At 40.1% G+C, this 20,240-nt stretch overlaps 1 protein-coding gene and 1 non-coding gene across 2 annotated transcripts in view; both read left to right on the top strand.

Annotated features, from left to right (window-relative positions):
- Nucleotides 1–19,800, top strand: part of LOC124539236 — an 82,730-nt gene extending 62,930 nt beyond the window's left edge. Inside the window, exons 6-24 of the mRNA XM_047116537.1 lie at nucleotides 781–914; nucleotides 1,902–2,123; nucleotides 2,792–2,935; nucleotides 3,084–3,158; nucleotides 3,273–3,668; nucleotides 3,757–3,795; nucleotides 3,960–4,835; nucleotides 6,031–6,154; nucleotides 6,851–6,959; nucleotides 7,515–7,704; nucleotides 7,998–8,227; nucleotides 8,732–8,923; nucleotides 9,035–9,182; nucleotides 9,418–9,634; nucleotides 10,076–10,299; nucleotides 11,209–11,354; nucleotides 11,713–12,149; nucleotides 18,233–18,318; nucleotides 19,584–19,800. Of these exons, the coding sequence (XP_046972493.1) occupies nucleotides 781–914; nucleotides 1,902–2,123; nucleotides 2,792–2,935; nucleotides 3,084–3,158; nucleotides 3,273–3,668; nucleotides 3,757–3,795; nucleotides 3,960–4,835; nucleotides 6,031–6,154; nucleotides 6,851–6,959; nucleotides 7,515–7,704; nucleotides 7,998–8,227; nucleotides 8,732–8,923; nucleotides 9,035–9,182; nucleotides 9,418–9,634; nucleotides 10,076–10,299; nucleotides 11,209–11,354; nucleotides 11,713–12,149; nucleotides 18,233–18,318; nucleotides 19,584–19,591 (3,997 nt within the window). The 3' untranslated portion in view covers nucleotides 19,592–19,800. The remainder of the gene's footprint in view (nucleotides 1–780; nucleotides 915–1,901; nucleotides 2,124–2,791; nucleotides 2,936–3,083; nucleotides 3,159–3,272; nucleotides 3,669–3,756; nucleotides 3,796–3,959; nucleotides 4,836–6,030; nucleotides 6,155–6,850; nucleotides 6,960–7,514; nucleotides 7,705–7,997; nucleotides 8,228–8,731; nucleotides 8,924–9,034; nucleotides 9,183–9,417; nucleotides 9,635–10,075; nucleotides 10,300–11,208; nucleotides 11,355–11,712; nucleotides 12,150–18,232; nucleotides 18,319–19,583) is intronic.
- Trnar-ucg lies at nucleotides 17,654–17,726 on the top strand. The gene has a single exon. It is a non-coding gene; the product is annotated as a tRNA-Arg (tRNA).
- Nucleotides 19,801–20,240: the final 440 nt, after the last annotated feature.

The raw sequence follows: 20,240 nt of genomic DNA, 5'->3' as shown, positions 1-20,240 counted from the left end.
CTATGGTTACATGAAAACTGTTTTGAAAAGGCTTTATGTATAGTATCTACACATAATGCTGCAGCATATCATCCTTAAGGCAAACGTATAAACCTAACTTCTTACTTTGATCCGAACATTTAGTTCATTCCGAGAAAGAAAAATGGTTAATCTTACATGTTATATGGGATTTTATGTGTGTATTCAACATTTTCTACGACTATTCTACTTAAAACAGGTTTATTTTACTTCCAAAGTGCTAATGATAACGTCGATAACCTTGAGGATTTTGATTATAGATGAATGGAAGCTACCTACCCAAACGTGCTTGTTCAAAGCACTACTGCCTATATTATAACAAAATGAAAAAAAAAATATGGTTATGCAAAAAGGTTTAACTTGTATTTTGCGTTAGCCTGTTTTGATTAGTTACTTAGTACTACTAGTGTGTTATATAATATATAAAGTCGAGATGTGTTTAGAGTACAGTGGTTAGTACGCGTGCATCTTAACCGATGATTGCGGGTTTAAACCCAGGCAAGCATTCAGTGGGATATAATAATATTTATGTGCTTTATTTGTGTATATAATTCATCTCGTGCTCGGTGTTGAAGGAAAACATCGTGATCAAACTGCATGTGTCTAATTTCATAGAAAATCTGTCACATTGGTGAAATACCACCAACCCGTCGGAAAAGGATACGTTCCAAACCTCCTCCTCAAAGGAAGAGGAGGCCTTAGTCAGCAGTAAATGTACAGGCTGTTGTTGTTGTTGTTGTATTGACTAGTGAAACATTACAGGGCCCAAAAGTATGAGGTCCACTTACCGAGCGACTTCACGTGCGAAAACTGCACGCTACAGTTACAAAGGGAGGCCGGCGAGTGGGGCGCCAACTACCGCTTCTGGTCGTGCGCAGACATTGATATCGTTACACGTAAGTCCTTACATTATACACAAAACCACTTTTTGGAACCAGCTTTCGCGAGCGGTTTTACGGATACGACATGGGAACCTTCAAGAAAAGAGCGTACTCCTTTCTTAAAGGCCGGCAACGCACCTGCAAGCCCCCTGGTGTTGCAGATGTACATGGGCGGTGGTAGTCACTTTTCATCAGGTGTCATGTAAAATGTCATAAAAAAATACTCTATTTCCACTAGTCTCTAAACTTCGTAAAATGTGGTCATTGAATTACATATACATAATTTTTACACCGTCACAGAAGTTTCTAAGGTGACTTCTAAATTAAAGAAGCTCTTTGTGGGACCTCACTATTACCGAGGCTTCGATTAGACCCGTCCTTGTATTATTCATTCGGTAATCATTGTTTAATGTGCCTTTATAATGTAATACAGATGTATGAACGGTAGTCAGCCAGTGTAATCACACGAGGAATACGTAGTAACTATGTGAAAATAATGTATGTATATTTAATTCTTACAGTTTTCGTATGTATAAATCAAATCAAATTAATTCAAGAAAACTTCACAATGAAGCGTTTTTGAATCGCTAATAAGTAACGCTGGTAGTTACCACCGTTTCGGAAAACAGATTCTAGCAAGAAGAAGCGACAAGAAACTCGCATATTTGCTCTTTTCATTTATAAACAGATTTACAATGCTGTTATTATGATGGCACCCGAGCCAGACTCCAGGCTTTTCTTTCTAAAAAGTACTCTTTTTACTCGATACTATGATTTATTTATTAATTTAGTCTTAATAAGCTTTTTAAATTTAGAAAATAGTAAATTGATTATATATTTTATTATTGCCGGTATCTTATTATATATGCGTAAACCCTTGCCCAAAAACGTTCTCTTTACCGTATTACAAGTTACATATCTATGGGATAGTTTATACAGCTTCAATCTTCAAAGAATGAAACAATATTAAGGTCGGTATGAATACAAGAAACGTCGTTGTAGGTAAGGAGTACCACGAGACATGTTCTGGCAGAGGCTTCCACATCCTGGGCCGCTGCAAGTGCCACAAGATGCACAGCGGGCCGCGCTGCCAGTTCTCGGACGAGTGCGCGGAGGACAACGACTGCGGCCTGCGGGGGAAGTGCTTCGACACCAACTCCACAGAGTCACCCAGTCGGATGTGCTACTGTCCACTCGGGTTCTACGGAAAGGGCTGTAACAAAAGTCAGTACCCAGTCTCTCATTGGCTTCTTAGTTATTTTCTTTGAATAAGCTTGAATTAGGGTTAAGAAGTTTAGAGAACCATGACGTCACAATCCTTTCTTATATATATACAAAAAAATATACAAGATTATTTACTGCATGCAAATGGATCTCTGATTACCCCAGGATAGTTGAAAATTGAATGAGTTACGAAAAAAATGGACGAAAATTGTTCTAAGTTGTGGTTATTTTTTTTTTATCTCGAGTCTTGTACGTGCAGAAAATCTTTGAAAAGTATATTCATTTATTCCAATGAAACAGTATAAAAACAGTCCCGAACTAAAGAAAGCAGATTTCGCCTAAAAATTACTGACTAAAATCTCATCTTACGAAATGATAATATTATGATAAGGGTACCTACCTAGCAAATTCCGCCATTCAAACACACCTTTACTTAATTTTATGTCGCACACCTTGGATTGATAGTGTGAATATATTTTTGTTATTGTATGAAAACAATAATTGTTAAATATGATATCAGTAGACATTCCGCGTTCTTTAAACTAGTGTAACGCTTCTATATGTATTGAGGTTATTTTACTTTGACTTTGACACTCTCGAAGCTACAGGCGGAAACTAGTCACTGATAAAGGCTTAAATGATCATTTTTTTATATAATATATCTTCAGAGGCACCCTGGAAGGACAAGGACATCAACCTGTCATTATATAGCAAGAAGCAATTATCGAAGCAGTTTGCCTTGTATTGGCGCGTTCTGAAGGAGGAAGCTGAGATGGAGTTTGTGATGATGGTCAATGGAACCTCATACGCTGGTGAGAACGTTAAAATTTAATAATGTTACAAGATATACATAATGAATATTAAAGTTAATACAGTTCTCGACCAATGATAGTACTTATTTGGTTTTGTTTTGCGGTTGGAATATACTATAGTTAAACATGGTCTGTTTTATTATTTCAGCTCTCGGCTGGAGACCAAAAGGTCTGAAGAAAGAATGCAAAAACTTCCCAGTTCTTGGGCCCCCTGTGGATGCTCGTGAGTATTCGTAATTAAATCTTTTGTTTGAGAAACGTAATATTTCTATTTTTTTAATGTTACAAATACTATATTATATATTGATATACAAAAATTCGTATTACAATTTTGCAGCTAGCACCCCAGCACCAGAACCATTACCAGAGCCCGAACCGAAATCTGAGCCGGAACCATCCCCTGAACCAAAAGCTGAGCCAGAACCGACACCAGAACCCAAGTCTGAGCCCGAGCCGTCTCCCGAGCCAAAATCCGAACCTGAACCAACAGCGGAACCGAAGGCAGAACCTGAACCATCTGCTGAGCCAAAACCGGAACCAGAATCTGCCCCGGAACCAACAGTCGAACCGAGTCCGGAGCCAAGTTCCGAACCAGAAACTTCGAGCGTTTCTGAAAACGATAATAGAAACAAGAGGGTAGCCATGCATACTTTGGATGGTTTTGATTTTAAGAACCTTGGCAATGATGTCACTGTGAAAACCAGTGTATCTTTTCAAGTGTCAAGTTCTAAAGGTAATAATGGACGCTTAACAATTTGGCGATAACTATTATAAGTTAATTGTAATGTAAAATAATAATTATCATTGTTCTTTCCGAAAAGGTCGTAAGAAACGAGCCGCCCAGGAACCAGATGAGCCAAGTGAGTATCATAAAATATATCAATGAGGCACAATTATGTTTAACACGTGCTAAAATGTTCACAAAGCTAAATGCGACACGAATGCACAAATCTCCGAATTAACGTGCAAACTAACTTTGTAAAAACACTTATATATAGATAATTTTGCATGGTTGTGTTTGCAGATGTGGAAACATCGACCACTATAATAGTCCATGAAAACGACAATCCCCCTACCCCCGAACCTGAACGAGTATTACAACCAAAGCTAAAGCCAAAAACTAAACATAAGCCCTTCCAACCAAAGTCTAGGAAAACTAATAATTTGAACGTTAGTTCTACTACTCAAGTGCCTACATTAGAACCAGTGACTGAATTAGGGTCAGAAGCGAACCAGACCCCTGAGCCCGAGCCCAATACAAAACCTAAGTCTACACAAATAGATTCCTTATCACAACCAGACCCTACTTCTGAGCCTGAGCCGAATTCTGAGCCCGAGCCTTCCCCTGAGCCTAAATCTGAGCCCGAACCTTCCCCTGAGCCTAAGTCTGAGCCCGAACCTTCCCCAGAGCTTAAATCTGAGCCGGAACCTTCTGCTGAACCTAAATCTCAGCCAGAACCTTCCCCTGAGCCTAAGTCTGAGCCCGAACCTTCCCCTGAGCCTAATGCAGAACCTGAACCCTCCCCCGAGCCTAAGTCTCAGCCTGAACCTTCTCCTGAGCCTAAAGCTAAATCAGAAAATTTCCGTGAGCCTAAGTCTGAACCCGAACCTTCTCCTGAACCAAAATCTGAGCCAGAACCCACACCCGAGCCTAAATCTGAACCTGAACCATCTCCTGAGCCCAAATCAGAGCCAGAACCATCACCTGAGCCCAAATCAGAGCCAGAACCATCACCCGAACCCAAGTCTGAGCCAGAACCATCACCCGAACCCAAATCTGAGCCAGAACCATCACCTGAACCTAAATCTGAGCCAGAACCTTTTCCCAATCCCGAGCCTGAACCCAATGCAGAAGTGGATTCAGAGTATCTGCTAGTGAAAGGATTTACCGAAGAATCAGGTAATGCACTCGCTTTGCGAATAATATGTCGTATTTCACTTGATAACCATTACGTTGATAATTAATTAATAGCGGTGTTATACGATATGTTATTGCCTTATATAATTGATAAAGAAAATAACTTTTTATAATAGCACATGTTATTAACTTATTAACTGCTATTAATATTAATTACTTATATTTTCTGCTTACACAAACGAAACATCTTTGATTAAAGCCTTTTTGATTAATATTTCATTTAAAATATAAGATTATTATTTATATTTATTTATTTATTTAAAATATTTTGCTTTCAGTTACATCACATTAAGCTAAAATTTACACTTTATATAGCTTATCTATCAGAGGCTTCTTTAAATTCTACGCTTTGCATGCTTTTGCGGTATCGTCTGTCTGAAATCCATCCTTTTCCTACTCTTTTTCTCTATTTGTCCTTCTCCCACTGTATCTTCTTTCATTCTTCTCAATGTGTTCTTACTTTTACTCTTTCCGAACATTTATGGAATGATTAACGATTAAACAACGCCGTTGGTATAGATGACTTCCAGTAATTTTCCTCTTTCTAAAATGACCATTAATTTATGTTTGTCTACTAAACTTTGTCTAACTCAAGTCACTATAACAGGTAAATTGTACATAACAATCGTTTATTGAAAATAAACATCTAGCCTAATGTATTTTATATTTTTATACAACACATCGATTCCGCAGGGATCTAAGGCAAGTATAGACTGTATAACCTTTAAGAAAAACCGGATTGGACTAAAATAATCAAGTTTTAAATTAAAGTCATTACTAGTTTTCTGTATTGTATTAATTAAGCATATATAATACGATACAACTTAGATGTAGCATCGGAAAATGCAATGAAACCGATTACTGTCGATTCACACAACGAATAGAAACAGCTCCCTATCGCGCCAATCGACGCTATTCGTCGCTATATACTCCCGCGTCAGTTCAACCAAGTCGACGTGTCAAATTGATGAATATATTCGGTCATATGATATTACCAGCTATAACGTTTGTGTAAAGATCATATTCATATAAGAAACAAATAGTGTTAATTTGAGATAGCGTATTTAAGTCGGATTTGATCGGTTTTTCGAATTTTGCCGATGCTAGATCTAAGTTGTGTCGTGCTATACCTGTATTGTATTGCCTACATTAGATACAATAACAAATAATCTTTCAGGTTATTTCCCATCACACGAGTACGTTCCAAAGTTCGATTTCAACCCAATGGATTGCACCGACATAGTCATCGGTACGGCTAAAGGAAACTATCACAGGGTACTGGATTATTACACAAGAGACAGGTAGGTTTAACTCTATACCCATGTAGTCTAGTTTTAATTGCATCAATAGTTCCACAGTGGATAGAACTTTAATAATCTAGCTTCCATTAGATTGAGTATTATAATGTATGTATCGAACAACATCAGTAGAATAAACGCCTTCTATATTCATTGATGGAAAATTCACGGGCTGTTACCAGAATATTATAAAAATGACCATTATTTTATCATACCGAAATATTTATAATGTGGTAGACAAGAATAGAATTGAAGTGATTGGCAATGAACCTCAAACTTAATCCAAGTAGGTTTTAGTAGCACTTTTCAATCATCACTCTACTACTTACACTTTACTTTACTAAGTAAAGCTACCTCCATAAGAAACCACGATAAGAAACTCTGTAGTTACTTCCAATATATGAGATACATTATCTTAGTCAAATACATGATGTTATTAATTTATCTACATATCTCCATTCAAATTGTTGTCCATAAAAAGTGTTTTGGAGCGGGTTTAGATTCATATAACCTTGGAAGCTGTAGAATTGTTCCTAGACTGTTTTGAAGAACCAAATTAACTGTAATTAATTTCTTACATCGCCTTTTTAAGATTGGAGCGACTTTTTCCGTGATAGATATTTTGCCAGTCAAAACGTTATGTTGGAAGTTTAAAACTGCTTTCGGTTTTTAATTTTGACTTAATTTACTTAAACCTAGATCAACACCAAGAGTAGACACGTTTTGGGGTGGACACGATGACATCACAGCAGCATCAGGATTCGAAGAGAACGGCGTTACGACAATCATGTTCAGAAAAAAAATCAAGGTTAGTTCTTTATTATTAAGGCACAGCTCATAAAACTGTTAAAATGTTTATATTTATTATATATGTGTAAATAAAGTAAAGTAACAGCCTGTAAATTTCCCACTGCTGGGATAAGGCCTTCTCCTCCTCTTCCATTAAGTAGAGGGTTTGGAACATATTCCACCGCGCTGTTTCAATGTGTTTTGGTGGAATGCACATGTGGCAGAACTTAGACATGAAATTAGACACATGTAGGTTACCTCATAATGTTTTCCTTCAGCGCCGAGCACGAGATGAATTATAAACACAAATTAAGCACATATATACAGTGGTACTTGCCTGAGTTTGAACTCGCAATCATCGGTTAAGATGCATGCGGCCATATCAGTACCATAAAATCAATCCAAATAATCACTAGCTTTGTTTAAATACTATAATGATAGACCACGATGATGTTAAAAATTGGAATTGGAAAGCTTTGTATAATAATTCAGTGTAGTAGTTAAAGGAACAATAGATCAACCAAAAATAATTCTTTACATTTTCCATTTCATTAAAGTGATCAAATTTCAACAGGCAAAAGAACCATCGGACCATTCGTTCGTTGATGACCTGATGCATGTGATATGGGCTAGGGGTCAGGAATATGGTCATTACATACACTCGCCTCCCGCTGGTGTATCGAAAGGTGATTTCTATCGTCCCGATGAGCTGAAGTACCACGGACATGGATCACAGAGGGGAGTCACTGCCATGAATTTCTTTGGTAAGATATGCCTACGTAATTTTTGGTATTTTATAAACCTGATTAGATATTTTTCTTCCTAAGTTTTTGTTCTAGTAGTGCTTTTATTACGACAAGGATAATCAGATCAAATTTTAGGGTGTATCCCCTATACATGATTGTAATGTTTTGGGTTTTGGAATGATTGTTATATATCGTACGATGTTCAGTAAAATAACCTGTATTATTTTTTTAATGTTTTTTTGATTTACAAGTTTATACCGCAATTATGTTTTAAGGCCAGAATTATATCGATACCTGTATTCCTCCTGCAGATGAAACAAAAACAACAATCTCTGGAGGAATTCAGTCGTTGGATAACGACAAATGCGGGGCCCAGTGGAAGTTTCCCGCCGACTGCGACGCCAAGAACGACACCTGCGAATACGTCGCGTCCTGGGAGTACCTGGGGCTCAAGAGGGGCAAGGACTCCGTGAAGTTCACCATAATGACGAAGAACGCCAAGTTCTGGACCGGCATCGGTTTCAGCAACAACAAAAAAATGGTAAGCGATGAGGGAGTCGACGGGAGCGGCGAATCGCTGCCCCGAATGTTTCTCAATGTTCATGTAACGGAAGTATAAAAGCACAAACACGGTGCGCCCTCGACCCCACCGATTTCGTTCCGAGCCGAGGTGCGATCTCATAGGAGACACCCTCAGGACGAACTTTAGTTTTAATTTAGAGCCCCGCGCTTAACCTCAGGGCAGGGGACATTAGTTCTCGCCCGAAAGACAGGACAGCAATACACAAAAAAAAAAAAAGTCGGGACTTCCGACTGCAGGAGGTCGGAAGTTATCAGCGAGACCAGTTATCTTAAGGAGGATGGAGTAAGTCTTGGTGCCGGGCGGTACTATTTCTGTTGTTTGCTCCTCCTCTTCTGGCTCTGAGAGAATATTGTAAATTGGGGGTCTTTTTAGTGTTTAATATTGAAAGATATCTCTGTATAGTGTTAGTATTACGAAGAGGACTCGGTTATCATATTGCTTTCACGTGGATATATGATGCAGTCGCAGTCGGACGCGGTGCTGGGCTGGGTGGACCCGCGCAGCGGGCGCGCCGCCGTGCTGGACGCGTGGCTCAGCGGCTACGCGGCGCCGCGCGCCGACGCGCACCAGCACGCCGCGCGCGCCGCGGGCGAGCTGCGCGACGGCCGCGCCTCCTACAGCTTCGTGCGCAAGCGCGACACCGGCGACCCGCAGGTGAGTCCCCCCCGCACCCCGCCGCACCTCCCCGCGCCGCCCGCCAACGCGCGCGCGTCTCCCCCCGCACCCCGCACACCTCCCCGCCCGCTAACGCGCGCCCCGTTGCAGGACTTGGCGTTCACGAACGAGCAGTGCCTGTACATGATGTTCGTGACGCACGGCGGCGGCTTCGACCCCGTCAGCAAGCGGACCAGCAAGCACATGAAGACGCCCTACGTCACCGAGGAGAGGGTCTGCATCAAGCCCTGCGGCCCCGGTGAGTTTGATAGACCTGGTGATTTCTTATGCTTAATTTGTATCTGTAGTCCATCTTTAGTCCAGAAGTTCAAGTAATATACTTCGCTATGATGCAGGAATGTCCTTATAATTTTTGTCATATATTCACATGAAAGCAATATAATAACCAAGTCCTATTCCTAATACTAAGACTATGCAAAAATATCTTTCAATATTAAACACTAAAAAACCCCCAATTTACAATATTCTCTCAGAGCCCGAAGAGGAGGAGCAAACAACAGAAGTAGTACTGCCCGGCACCAAGACTTACTCCATCCTCCTTAAGATAACTGGTCTCGCTGATAACTTCCGGCCTCCTGCAGTCGGAAGTCCCGACTTTGACGATTTAGCGGAAAAGGTTTCCAGCAACCTGGCCCAGGAGTTGAGCAGAACTAAGGGATATCAGGGATTGGCTGTGAATGGCTTTATGCAGTACGTAAACGAAATAATATATAATCTATAATACAGTATAGTACGACACAACTTAGATGTCGCATCGGCAAAATTCGTAAAACCGATCACATCCGAATTGAGTACGCTATCCCAAATTATCAATATTTATTTCTCATGCGAATCTGATCTTTACACAAACGTAATAACTTGTAAAATTGTATGACCTAATATATTCGTCAATTTGACGCGTCGTTTTACATGCACTTGCTTTCTCTGACGCGTAAATATAGCGACGAATAGCGTCGAATGGCGCGATAGGGACCTATTTCTATAGGTTTTTTAAATCGGCAGTAATCGGTTTTATTATCATTCCATTGCATTTTCCGATGATACATCTAATTTGTGTCGTACTATACTACTAAATGGTAATAAATTTCCTACTGTGTCGCTCGAGAATATGAAATAATAAATGTTTTCCAGAAACGAAACTAACGCAATAATCGCGGAACTGACTCTGAAGTCGATCGACTCGAACTCCTTGGAGTCGGGCCGGTCGCTGGACGACGTCTCGCTCGCACTCAACGCGACCGAGCGAGAGGAGGATAGGGACAAGTGGGAGCGCGCCATCCGAGACACGCTGGCCGTCGGGCAGGTCGGGAACTTGAAAGTCGATCCTGAGTTCTTGGTCTTAGAATCTGTCAATAGTGAGTATTGTATATATTTTTCATGGGTACGCCACTCCGAGGTCCCGGGTTCGATTCCCTGCCGAGTCAATGTAGATTATCATTAGTTTTCTATGTTGTCTCGGGTCTGGGTGTTTGTGGTGCCGTCGTTACTTCTGATGTTCCATAACACAAGTGCTTTAGCTACTTAAATTGGGATCAGAGTAATGTATGTGATGTTGTCACATATTTAAAAAATAAAATAAAAATTTGTAAACTTATGGATATGTTTTATATGTTATATTTAATTTTAGTTTTGTATCGTGAGTTGTAACAATTTTGTTATTTGATTCTGTTATTTTGATTTCTTCATTTCATCAGATGTCTTTGAATTGTAATTGTTGAGCATAAAGTTTTCTTGCAATATATGTTATGAAGCAATTTGCAAATTAATAAAACGGTTATTTGACGATCTACCATGGTAATAGAAGACAATATAAAACGGTCCTAGTATTGATCCTTGTGGGATCCCTTACTGATAAACTTTTGTTTGTGTCTGTACAATTTTCGTATCAAACGTTGAATAGATTTGATTCTGAATTTGATCTGCTTTATAAAAATTGACATTAAATTTCAAAATCTTAAAAGTTATTTTATTTTAGCGTATATTTACTATTTTTTGTTTTATTAAACATTTTGTAGAAAAAAAGAAAGTAGTGTAACAATAGTAAGTGTCAAAAAAAATACCTTTATAGTGGAAATATAGTTACAGGGTCAAACTTAATAGTTACTCTTTTCCACTATTCCACTATATATAAATATAGTGGAATAGTGGAAAAGAGTAACTTTCCTCGTTCGTTTCTTCTCCATAGAGTCTATTTCGGAACCGGTGATAGCTTTACATATAGCACTCTTTGTATAAACAATACATTGGTGGGCGTGTCCCCGCAGGCCGCTCGCGTCCCGCGGAGGCGGCGGCGCCGCGCGCGGCGTGGTGGGGCGCGGGCCGGCTGTGGCTGCTCGTGGCGTGCGTGGCCGCGCTCGTCGCGCTCGCGCTGCTGCAGGCGCTCTGCACGCTGGCGCGCCGCGCGACACACGTACGTGCACGCACACGCACACACACACACGCACACACACACACACGCGCACAGACACACGCACACACAGACACACACACACATACGCACGCACACGCCACACTTATGGATTGTATTGCGCAGCAATTCTAGTTGTATGTGGACAAAACCATTCCCTTGTTTGTCTTTTTCAAAAATGAATATAAATACTTTGAACAAGATAGATATCGACAAATTATCTTAAAATTTTTAATCGAGCAACAGTCAAATAGCCAGAAACAAGTTAACAAGCAAACAGACAAACAGTTAAATACCACAGGACAGGATATGAAAAATTCACGAATTGTATCGGAGGGTAAGTTTTTCTTAAATATTCCAGGACCAGCTGATCCCGAGCACAGCGTGGAAGGACTACACGTCAGCGAACACCAACTACGCGTTCGAGCCGTTCGAGAACGACGACAAGTACAACACCACGCGCTCCCCCCCGCGCCCCGCCGGCCCGCCGCCCCCGCGCCCCGCCAGCGCTCGCCTGCCGCACAACGGCCACGCTAGCATCGACCGCCGTGACGGAGCGCCAAGTCGACGCGACCCGGGTGATGGGCGCGCCAATCTCACTGGCAGCCGGTCCGATCTGGCCGGCAGCCGGCACGACCTGGCCAACGGGCGGGCGGAGGCCAACGGCGGCGCGCACAAGGCAGCGAACGGGCGCGGCGGCGGCTACCGCGCGGCGGGTGAGGCGTACGGCGGGCGCGCGCGCTCGCCCCGCGCCGCGCCCGACACGCGCTCGCTGCAGCGCCCGCGCGCGCCCTACGGGTGAGTGACCTTTGCCGGACTGCTGAACACCTGTAGGCGTATTTCCTTGCTCCGTGGCGAGATAGATGGCGACCTACCCATATTCACAATCTTACGGTCCTACGACTCCTACGTATACGACTTTGTAACACCAATGTTGTCTTTTACCACCACTAATGCTATTTTTACGTGAGAAGTATTATCTGTGAGGACTTAATTATTACAAACCAAAAATATGGTATATATTACCCGAATGTCAAATTGTCAACTGTCGAAAGCGTATCCTGATTGGTCTTATCGTAGGAGCAACCAATCATATACAAGTGGTAGTGCCACGCTGTATACCTTCGGGTTACAGCCGAATGGGCCGGCACGCCCGGGGAAGTACCACTCTCTCACTTAAAATCGGCGTAAAGTGGTGGCTATGCTACCGCGTTTCGTCCGGTAAGTGAGAGTTCCGGAGGCCCAATCCCCCTCCCCCCCAAAACTTGATGGTTGTGCAGAATTTGGTTAAATTACCCCAGGAGGGTACCATCAGCGACAGCGGTGGAGAATCCCTCTCTGGGCATCCATGCTCAGGACGTACACCGCCTGAGCAGGGATGCCCAGGCTGCCCTCCGAATTCTGGGGGGGGCAATTTTGCGCTCGCCACTGTTCGGGGCAAGCGGAGCAGGCATCATAAGGCAACCCCTACCACCCTCGCTGTGGACTTCTGCAACATAAGGGGACTCAACTCCAACCTCAACGCCGTTCACTACCATCTGGAAACGGCGAAGCCGGCCTTGCTCTTTCTAACCGAGACCCAGATATCTTCTCCTGCCGATACGACTTTTCTCTCGTACCCTGGGTACAAATTGGAACATTCCTTTATACCACGAGCTGGGGTATGCGTTTACGTCAGAGATGATATCTGTTCTCGACGCCTCGGCAGCCTTGAAGGACAGGACCTATCGATTATCTGGCTACGTGTAGACTGCGATGATCATCCGCGAATCTATGCGTGCCTTTATAGGTCCCATAGCGGTAATGCCGAAACCGACCGACTGGTTGAGCACGTCCAAATGGCTACAGATTCCGTGCTTCAGCAGATTCCATCCGCAGAGATCATTATTCTGGGTGACTTTAATGTTCACCACGCAGAATGGCTCGGCTCACGCACCACCGATCATGCGGGTAGATCTGTTCTGGACTTCGCTCTAGCATATGATCTGACACAACTGGTCAACTCGCCAACGCGAATACCGGATGTGGAGGATCATACACCTTCCCTGTTGGACCTTCTGCTGACTTCGCATCCGGATGGCTATCAGGTTATCGTCGATCCCCCTCTGGGCTCGTCTGACCACTGTCTCGTCCGGAGTACAGTGCCGGTTGTGCGGTACTCACGGCCTCGCTTTGTTGGGTGCCGCCGAGTATGGCACTACAAGTCAGCAGATTGGGATGGGATGCGGTCTTTTTTTGCATCGTACCCATGGGGGCAGATTTGTTTCTCGCCGGATGATCCGAACGCTGTTGCTGACTCTGTTGCCGATGTGGTGCTTCAGGGTATGGAACTATTCATTCCTTACTCTGCAGTACCCATCGGTGGCAAGTCCCAGCCTTGGTTTGGTCGTTTCTGCAAAACGGCATCACGCCGAAAGTGGGAACGCTATCAAACCTGGGCTAATGCATCTGCGTCTCGTGATGTAAATACCAGCGCATTCAAAAAGGAATATAACTCTGCCTCTAGGTCCCTCAAAAACGTGATTGCTAGGGCGAAGACGGAGTACATTGGCAGAATTGGCGAGAGACTGGTGCGTCTCCCTTCAGGAACACGAGCGTTCTGGTCTCTCGCTAAGGCTGTCTTAGGGAATTTCTGTCAGCCCTCTTTTCCATCTCTGCACAGGGACGGTGAGTCATTGGCCCATACCGCGAAAGAGAAAGCTGATCTTTTAGGCTCTCTCTTCGCGTCGAACTCGACTCTGGATGACCAAGGAAAATCTCCACCAACAATTCCGCGGTGTGATACCACGATGCCGGAAGTTAAATTCCGGCAAAGTGCAGTTCGTAAAGCACTTCTTTCCTTGGACATTCATAAGTCGAGCGGACCCGATGGTATCCCTCCAATCGTGCTACGGACATGTGCTCCCGAGTTGGCACCGGTCTTAACGCGTCTTTTCCGGCAATCCTACACATTAGGCGTCGTCCCGAATTCCTGGAAGACAGCTTTGGTGCATCCGATCCCTAAAAAAGGCAACCGCTCAGACCCGTCCAATTATAGGCCTATAGCCATCACCTCCTTGCTCTCCAAGATAATGGAGTCCCTTATTAACAGCCAGCTCCTGCGGTACCTAGAGGAGAATCAGCTGATTAGTGACCGCCAGTACGGTTTCCGTCGGGGTCGCTCAGCCGGTGATCTTCTAGTTTACCTTACTCACAGGTGGGCTGAAGCAGTTGAGAGCAAGGGGGAGGCATTAGCAGCCAGCTTGGACATAGCGAAGGCCTTCGATCGCGTATGGCACAAAGCGCTTCTTTCGAAGCTTCCTTCCTATGGGCTTCCCGGGAAATTATGCAATTGGATTACCAGCTTTTTGGCAGATCGGAGCATCAAGGTCGTTGTCGACGGTGCATGCTCTGACTTAAAATTCGTCAATGCTGGTGTTCCACAAGGCTGCGTTCTATCACCCACTCTGTTTCTTCTGCATATCAATGATTTGCTCCAAATCGGGAACATTCATTGCTATGCAGACGACAGTACCGTTGACACCTTATACACCGGCCGCGCTAATATTTCTCGGGAAAACGTCGAAGAGAACCGGAACAAACTTGTGTCTGAAATCGAGTCTTCATTAAACGAAGTCTCGAATTGGGGCCGGCTAAATCTAGTCCATTTCAACCCCAAAAAGACGCAAGTTTGCGCGTTAACCGCTAAAAAAACACCATTTGTCGTATCTCCACGATTTGAGAACATTTCGATAGCCGCTACAGGTAGTATCGGAATACTTGGCGTTGATATTTCGAGCCTCGTTCAGTTCCGCGGTCAATTGGAAGGCAAAGCCAAATTGGCTTCAAAAAAGCTGGGCGTGCTCAGCAAGGCGAGACAGTATTTCACGTCGGCCCATCGCCTAAAACTTTACAAGGCGCAAATTCGGCCTCACATGGAGTACTGCTCTCACCTCTGGGCGGGTGCTCCCCAGTACCAGCTCCTTCCATTTGACCGCATCCAACGTAGAGCGGCTCGAGTTATCGACGATCAAGCCCTTTCCGATCTCCTTGATCCTTTGGCTTTGCGTAGAGATGTCGGATCACTCTGCATCTTCTACCGAATTTTTCACGGGGAATGTTCCGAGGAATTGTTCGTATTAATCCCGGCTGCTGAATTTCACCTTCGGACATCTCGTCAAAATTCTAAGTTTCGCCCGCACCACCTTGATGTCCGAAAATCCACAACAGCGCGATTTCTTAGACATTTTCTGCCTCGCACAACCACTTTGTGGAACCAGCTTTCGCCGGCGGTTTTTCCGAACCGATACGACATGGGAACCTTCAAGAAAAGAGCCTACTCCTTTCTCAAAGGCCGGCAACGCACCTGCAAGCCCCCGGGTGTTGCAGATGTCCATGGGCGGTGGTAGTCACTTTCCATCAGGTGAGCCTCCTGCTCGTTTGCCACCTATGCCATAAAAAAATAAAAAAAAAAAAAAATAAAAAAAAACCACTATTTCGGTGGCTTCCGATCTATCAAAGTAAATTTCAATTAAATTATAAATACCTTACATAACTGAAATGTTATGAAGTTTCATATTATAATATTATGAACTATCGAAATTGTTTATATCTTTTTTGCCAATTAAAAAATAGATTATAATGTTACGGTAGTACGGAGGCAATATTAGAGGCGGGGCACATAACGTTCAACCAATCAGCGCGCGAGACGCAATTCGTTTCATCTTACCATCTGACAATCTAACGAGATAGATTGTAATCTAACAAAAACTAGTTATAACGGATTTGGATCACGTATATTAATTATTTTTAACATCCCGACGTTTCGAGCACTTTACAGCGTTCTTGGTCACGGGTAGACTGACCACGAACGCTGAAAATGACTAAAATAATGAATATACGCGATTCAAATCCGTTATAACTAGTTTTATTTCAATGTGTAATCGCGAAAATTTAAGACAACATTATGTAATATGTTTGTAATCTTACGGTGACACATACATATATATATATGAAAAATATGAATTCCAATATTATTTACAAAGTATCATTACCGCTTTCAATTTTCGTATATTTAGGTTAGAATAAATAGTACCTTTACAAATTGGGGCCGGCGAGGGTATCATTGACTGAAGATACGATTCTTAGATCGATAACTATAAATCATCATCAATGGAGATAACAAAGCGGTGTGTTTTATAGAAGCTTCTATGCTCTAGAAATCTCCAAGGTTTAAATTTTAAATTGTCTTGATACAAATATAAAGTACTAAGTCGGGCACTGTATTTTTGTAACTATTGTTTTACTTAAACCAATGGTGCACTGTTAGTTAGTTTAATGACTACCTTATAAAAAAATGTCTTACGAATACCTCGTAAATGACTAATTAGAGTTATCGTATGTTAATACTGCTGTTTGACGGTATAATTTGTAATGACTTGTTATCGCTATGGTAGGACTTGTGCGGCCCTTAAAAGTAGTCCAAGTAATTAATACTTAAAGATTTGTAATTATCTCCAAAGAGATATATAATGCATTATTACATAACACATTTTATTTTTATGTTTATAAGCATACTTTTATGTGTGCACTAGTTAACCCTATGGCTCTTATACTTTGCCATAGATACACAAAAAGCCACCCCAAGTTACTAGCGTGGGGTGAATCAAAGAATATAGCGTATGTACTTCCCCGTCTAAATCAATTAACGGCTTTAAGCTGTAGGTACCAGAGTTGCTTTTGTATAAATAATTTTATTACTATATATATAAATAATGAAAAATATATAATTAATTTAAAATTGTATTCCCTGTTCTTGAATGAAAACATAAAAACACAATTTCACGACTTTTGTCATTAGTCTCACATTAAGAGCTATCTCGTGCCTTTATCTGAGATAGAAGTATTTCTCTGCCCTATTAACTATTCATATGTTATAAAGGATTATCAAAACATATCCTCATATATTATAAATTATATATTTTGTAGGCTGATGCGATTAGAATTAGGGTTACATAAATTAGTGATTTTAATTAGATCTCAATCGGTTGTATAGATTATGAAAATGTTAAAAAGGCAGATTATTTTTACGTTTATGAAGTATGAAAACTAAAAAGTTTTTATATCATTAAAAAAATAACAAAAATCTATATTTTTATAAACATATTATTAAAAATGCGTCTATAATAATTAAAATCAATCAGAAACATTATTTCTTCGTAATGTCGTAATAATAGTCGTAGTATGTTTCTATAATGGAAGGGTAAATAATTAGGGGTGGAGTTTCACTACAAGGGATGTTGAGTTCCGCGTTGTGTACGTATGACCGTGTGGCCTAATGGATAAGGCGTCGGACTTCGGATCCGAAGATTGCAGGTTCGAGTCCTGTCACGGTCGATTAATATACTTTTAATTTTCTTTAGTATTTTGTTTTTATTTCAATTTGATTGTTACTATTTTATTAAAATATTCTTTTCCCTTTGTTTTAATATTCACTCATTTTTTTTATATAGAATCTCATTCTATTTGACTGTATGATTTTGGATTTGAAATTAGTATGAAAATCATATTTGAATACTATTAATTAAAAAAAAAAGAAAAATATATTTGGGAATGATTTCGATTACTTTGACAGATATATTTCGGTGTTTTATTAACCATTGTTGATATCTACACAACATTTCTATCTACTGTATTTCGTAGGCACAATTCGCTATCGTTTTGTTGTTGCCGCAGTCACGATTAGAATAACAATATATTTATTTTTATTCCTATCGTGTCATACTACGTATAAGTTCATAACGTAAATAGTTACTTATAGCACCTAACGCTATATTGAGTAACTAAAATCATGTAGCCTTAAGGTTGATGTGGATGACGTAGTAACCCACCTCCCCTCTCAGCTACGGCGCGGCGGGCTCGCTGTCGCTGCCGCGGCGCGACGCCACGCCCGACTTCTACTTCATGCCGTCGCAGCGCAAGCACGAAGGTGAGCGCGTCGCCGTCTACGTGCGCAACCCGCGACCGCACTGACGCACGCACACACACACGCACACACACACACACGTACACATACACACACACACACACACACACACACACGTACACTACCAATATATACATTCATACCTTAAACACTTTTTCAACCGATTTCAAAAAGGAGGAGGTTATCAATTCGTCTGTATTTTTTTTTTAGTATATCATTGCCTTTAATTCATTCTATTTCCAATTTCGTTATCATAAATTTGAATTATCAAAAATTTACACTTTAAATTTTCAATTTAATTACAAAATTACTTATCAATCTATAACTGTTTTCAATTAAAAAAAAAGCAAAAATTAAACATTCAATTTTTTTTTTAATATTTACACTTATACCGCCATCACTGTTAAACCTACTGAAACAAACATGCTTTATAAAGTAATTGCCCACTAATCTATAACCATTAACTTATTATTAAGTTAATGCATAAAGAAGTAACCTTTTTAACTTCACTGAGCACAAAAATATAGTATATTTAGTTATAAGTAATACTTATATGTTTAAGTACAAATTATAAGAATTTATAAGTATGTGCAATGTGCAATATTAGATTTAAGTTTTATAAATAAATAATATATAATCGAAATTAAATAAATATATAGTAAAATAAAAATCATTATATTTACACAAAATATTTTTTTATATTCAATATTAATAATTTTATCAATAAGAAAGCAAGTCAAAAACATCTTTATTAGACTACAAAGTGTTGCAAGTGCAAAAATATATTTATTTATTGTTAAGAAATATTTAAGTATACAATTATTCATGAATAACGCTTTTTATATTTTTTTTATTTCGTAATAAGTTTATTGTAGTTCTATCAATATGGAATAAATATATGTTTATTCAAGTATGGCTTTTATTATGATTTACAGTTAGTAACTGCTATAAAAAGGTAATTATTATTTCCAGGAATAGGGATTGTGACTAATTTTATATATTTCCAACTAATAATTTTATTCATTTACTTATTAGGATACACCATCACTAAACAATCACTTATTTTAAATATATAATGTCTTAAAAAGTGAAGTTTATCTTAAGACTGATTACCATTTTTGTCATCTATATTTACAGCGGTTTTACAGGTTCTATTGAATTACATTTAATATATATTTTTCTTTACATATAACCTTTTTATATGTTAGGTGATGGATCTTTCTATTGTTAATATGTAAATATTATACATATATTATTTTCTTTTTCAGATTTCTGAACGAGTGTTCGATGATACCTGACTTAAGTTACCAACAGACACATATATAACATGGAGTGTTGACATAGTAAAATACAAACTACCATTTTCTCAGTTCTTATTATATATAATTGTCAAAATCAAATATATTTTATATAGACCGGTACCAACGTTTAAAAATTATTCGTATTAACTGTGTAAATATTCGATTAGCTTTTATCAATAATTATTTAACAATCTGGCAACACTGATACCACTCCATGTTGAATATTCATTAAAGTTATTAATGTAAGCTCAATATATTATAAGCTCCCCATACAACTTCACTTTATCATTAATTCCAAACCATTTCTAGTCTCACGTCACAGTTTTAAATTAAGTTATTTGTCACCTTTCTCATGTTCTCGGTGTTGCCATAACTGAATAGATGATTATTATAAATATGGCAACACTGATAAATGTAAATATTTTGTTTTTGCTGTAAATTCGCAACTTCTATATACATATATTCTTATTTTTTAAATATTAAGTAGTAGATTTTATTTCCTTAAATTAGACTATATAACACTTTTGTTAATCCAAATATATTTTTTTGTTTTGGTATTAAAAGTAACAATTTCCATTTTTATCTTGATAATATAATGAGATTATGAAAAATGTATATTGATTA

This window comes from Vanessa cardui, chromosome 22, assembly GCF_905220365.1.
Source record: "Vanessa cardui chromosome 22, ilVanCard2.1, whole genome shotgun sequence".
Taxonomy (NCBI): domain Eukaryota; kingdom Metazoa; phylum Arthropoda; class Insecta; order Lepidoptera; family Nymphalidae; genus Vanessa; species Vanessa cardui.
Note: the sequence above shows the minus strand (reverse complement) of the source record. Positions and strands in the feature narration are given on the sequence as shown.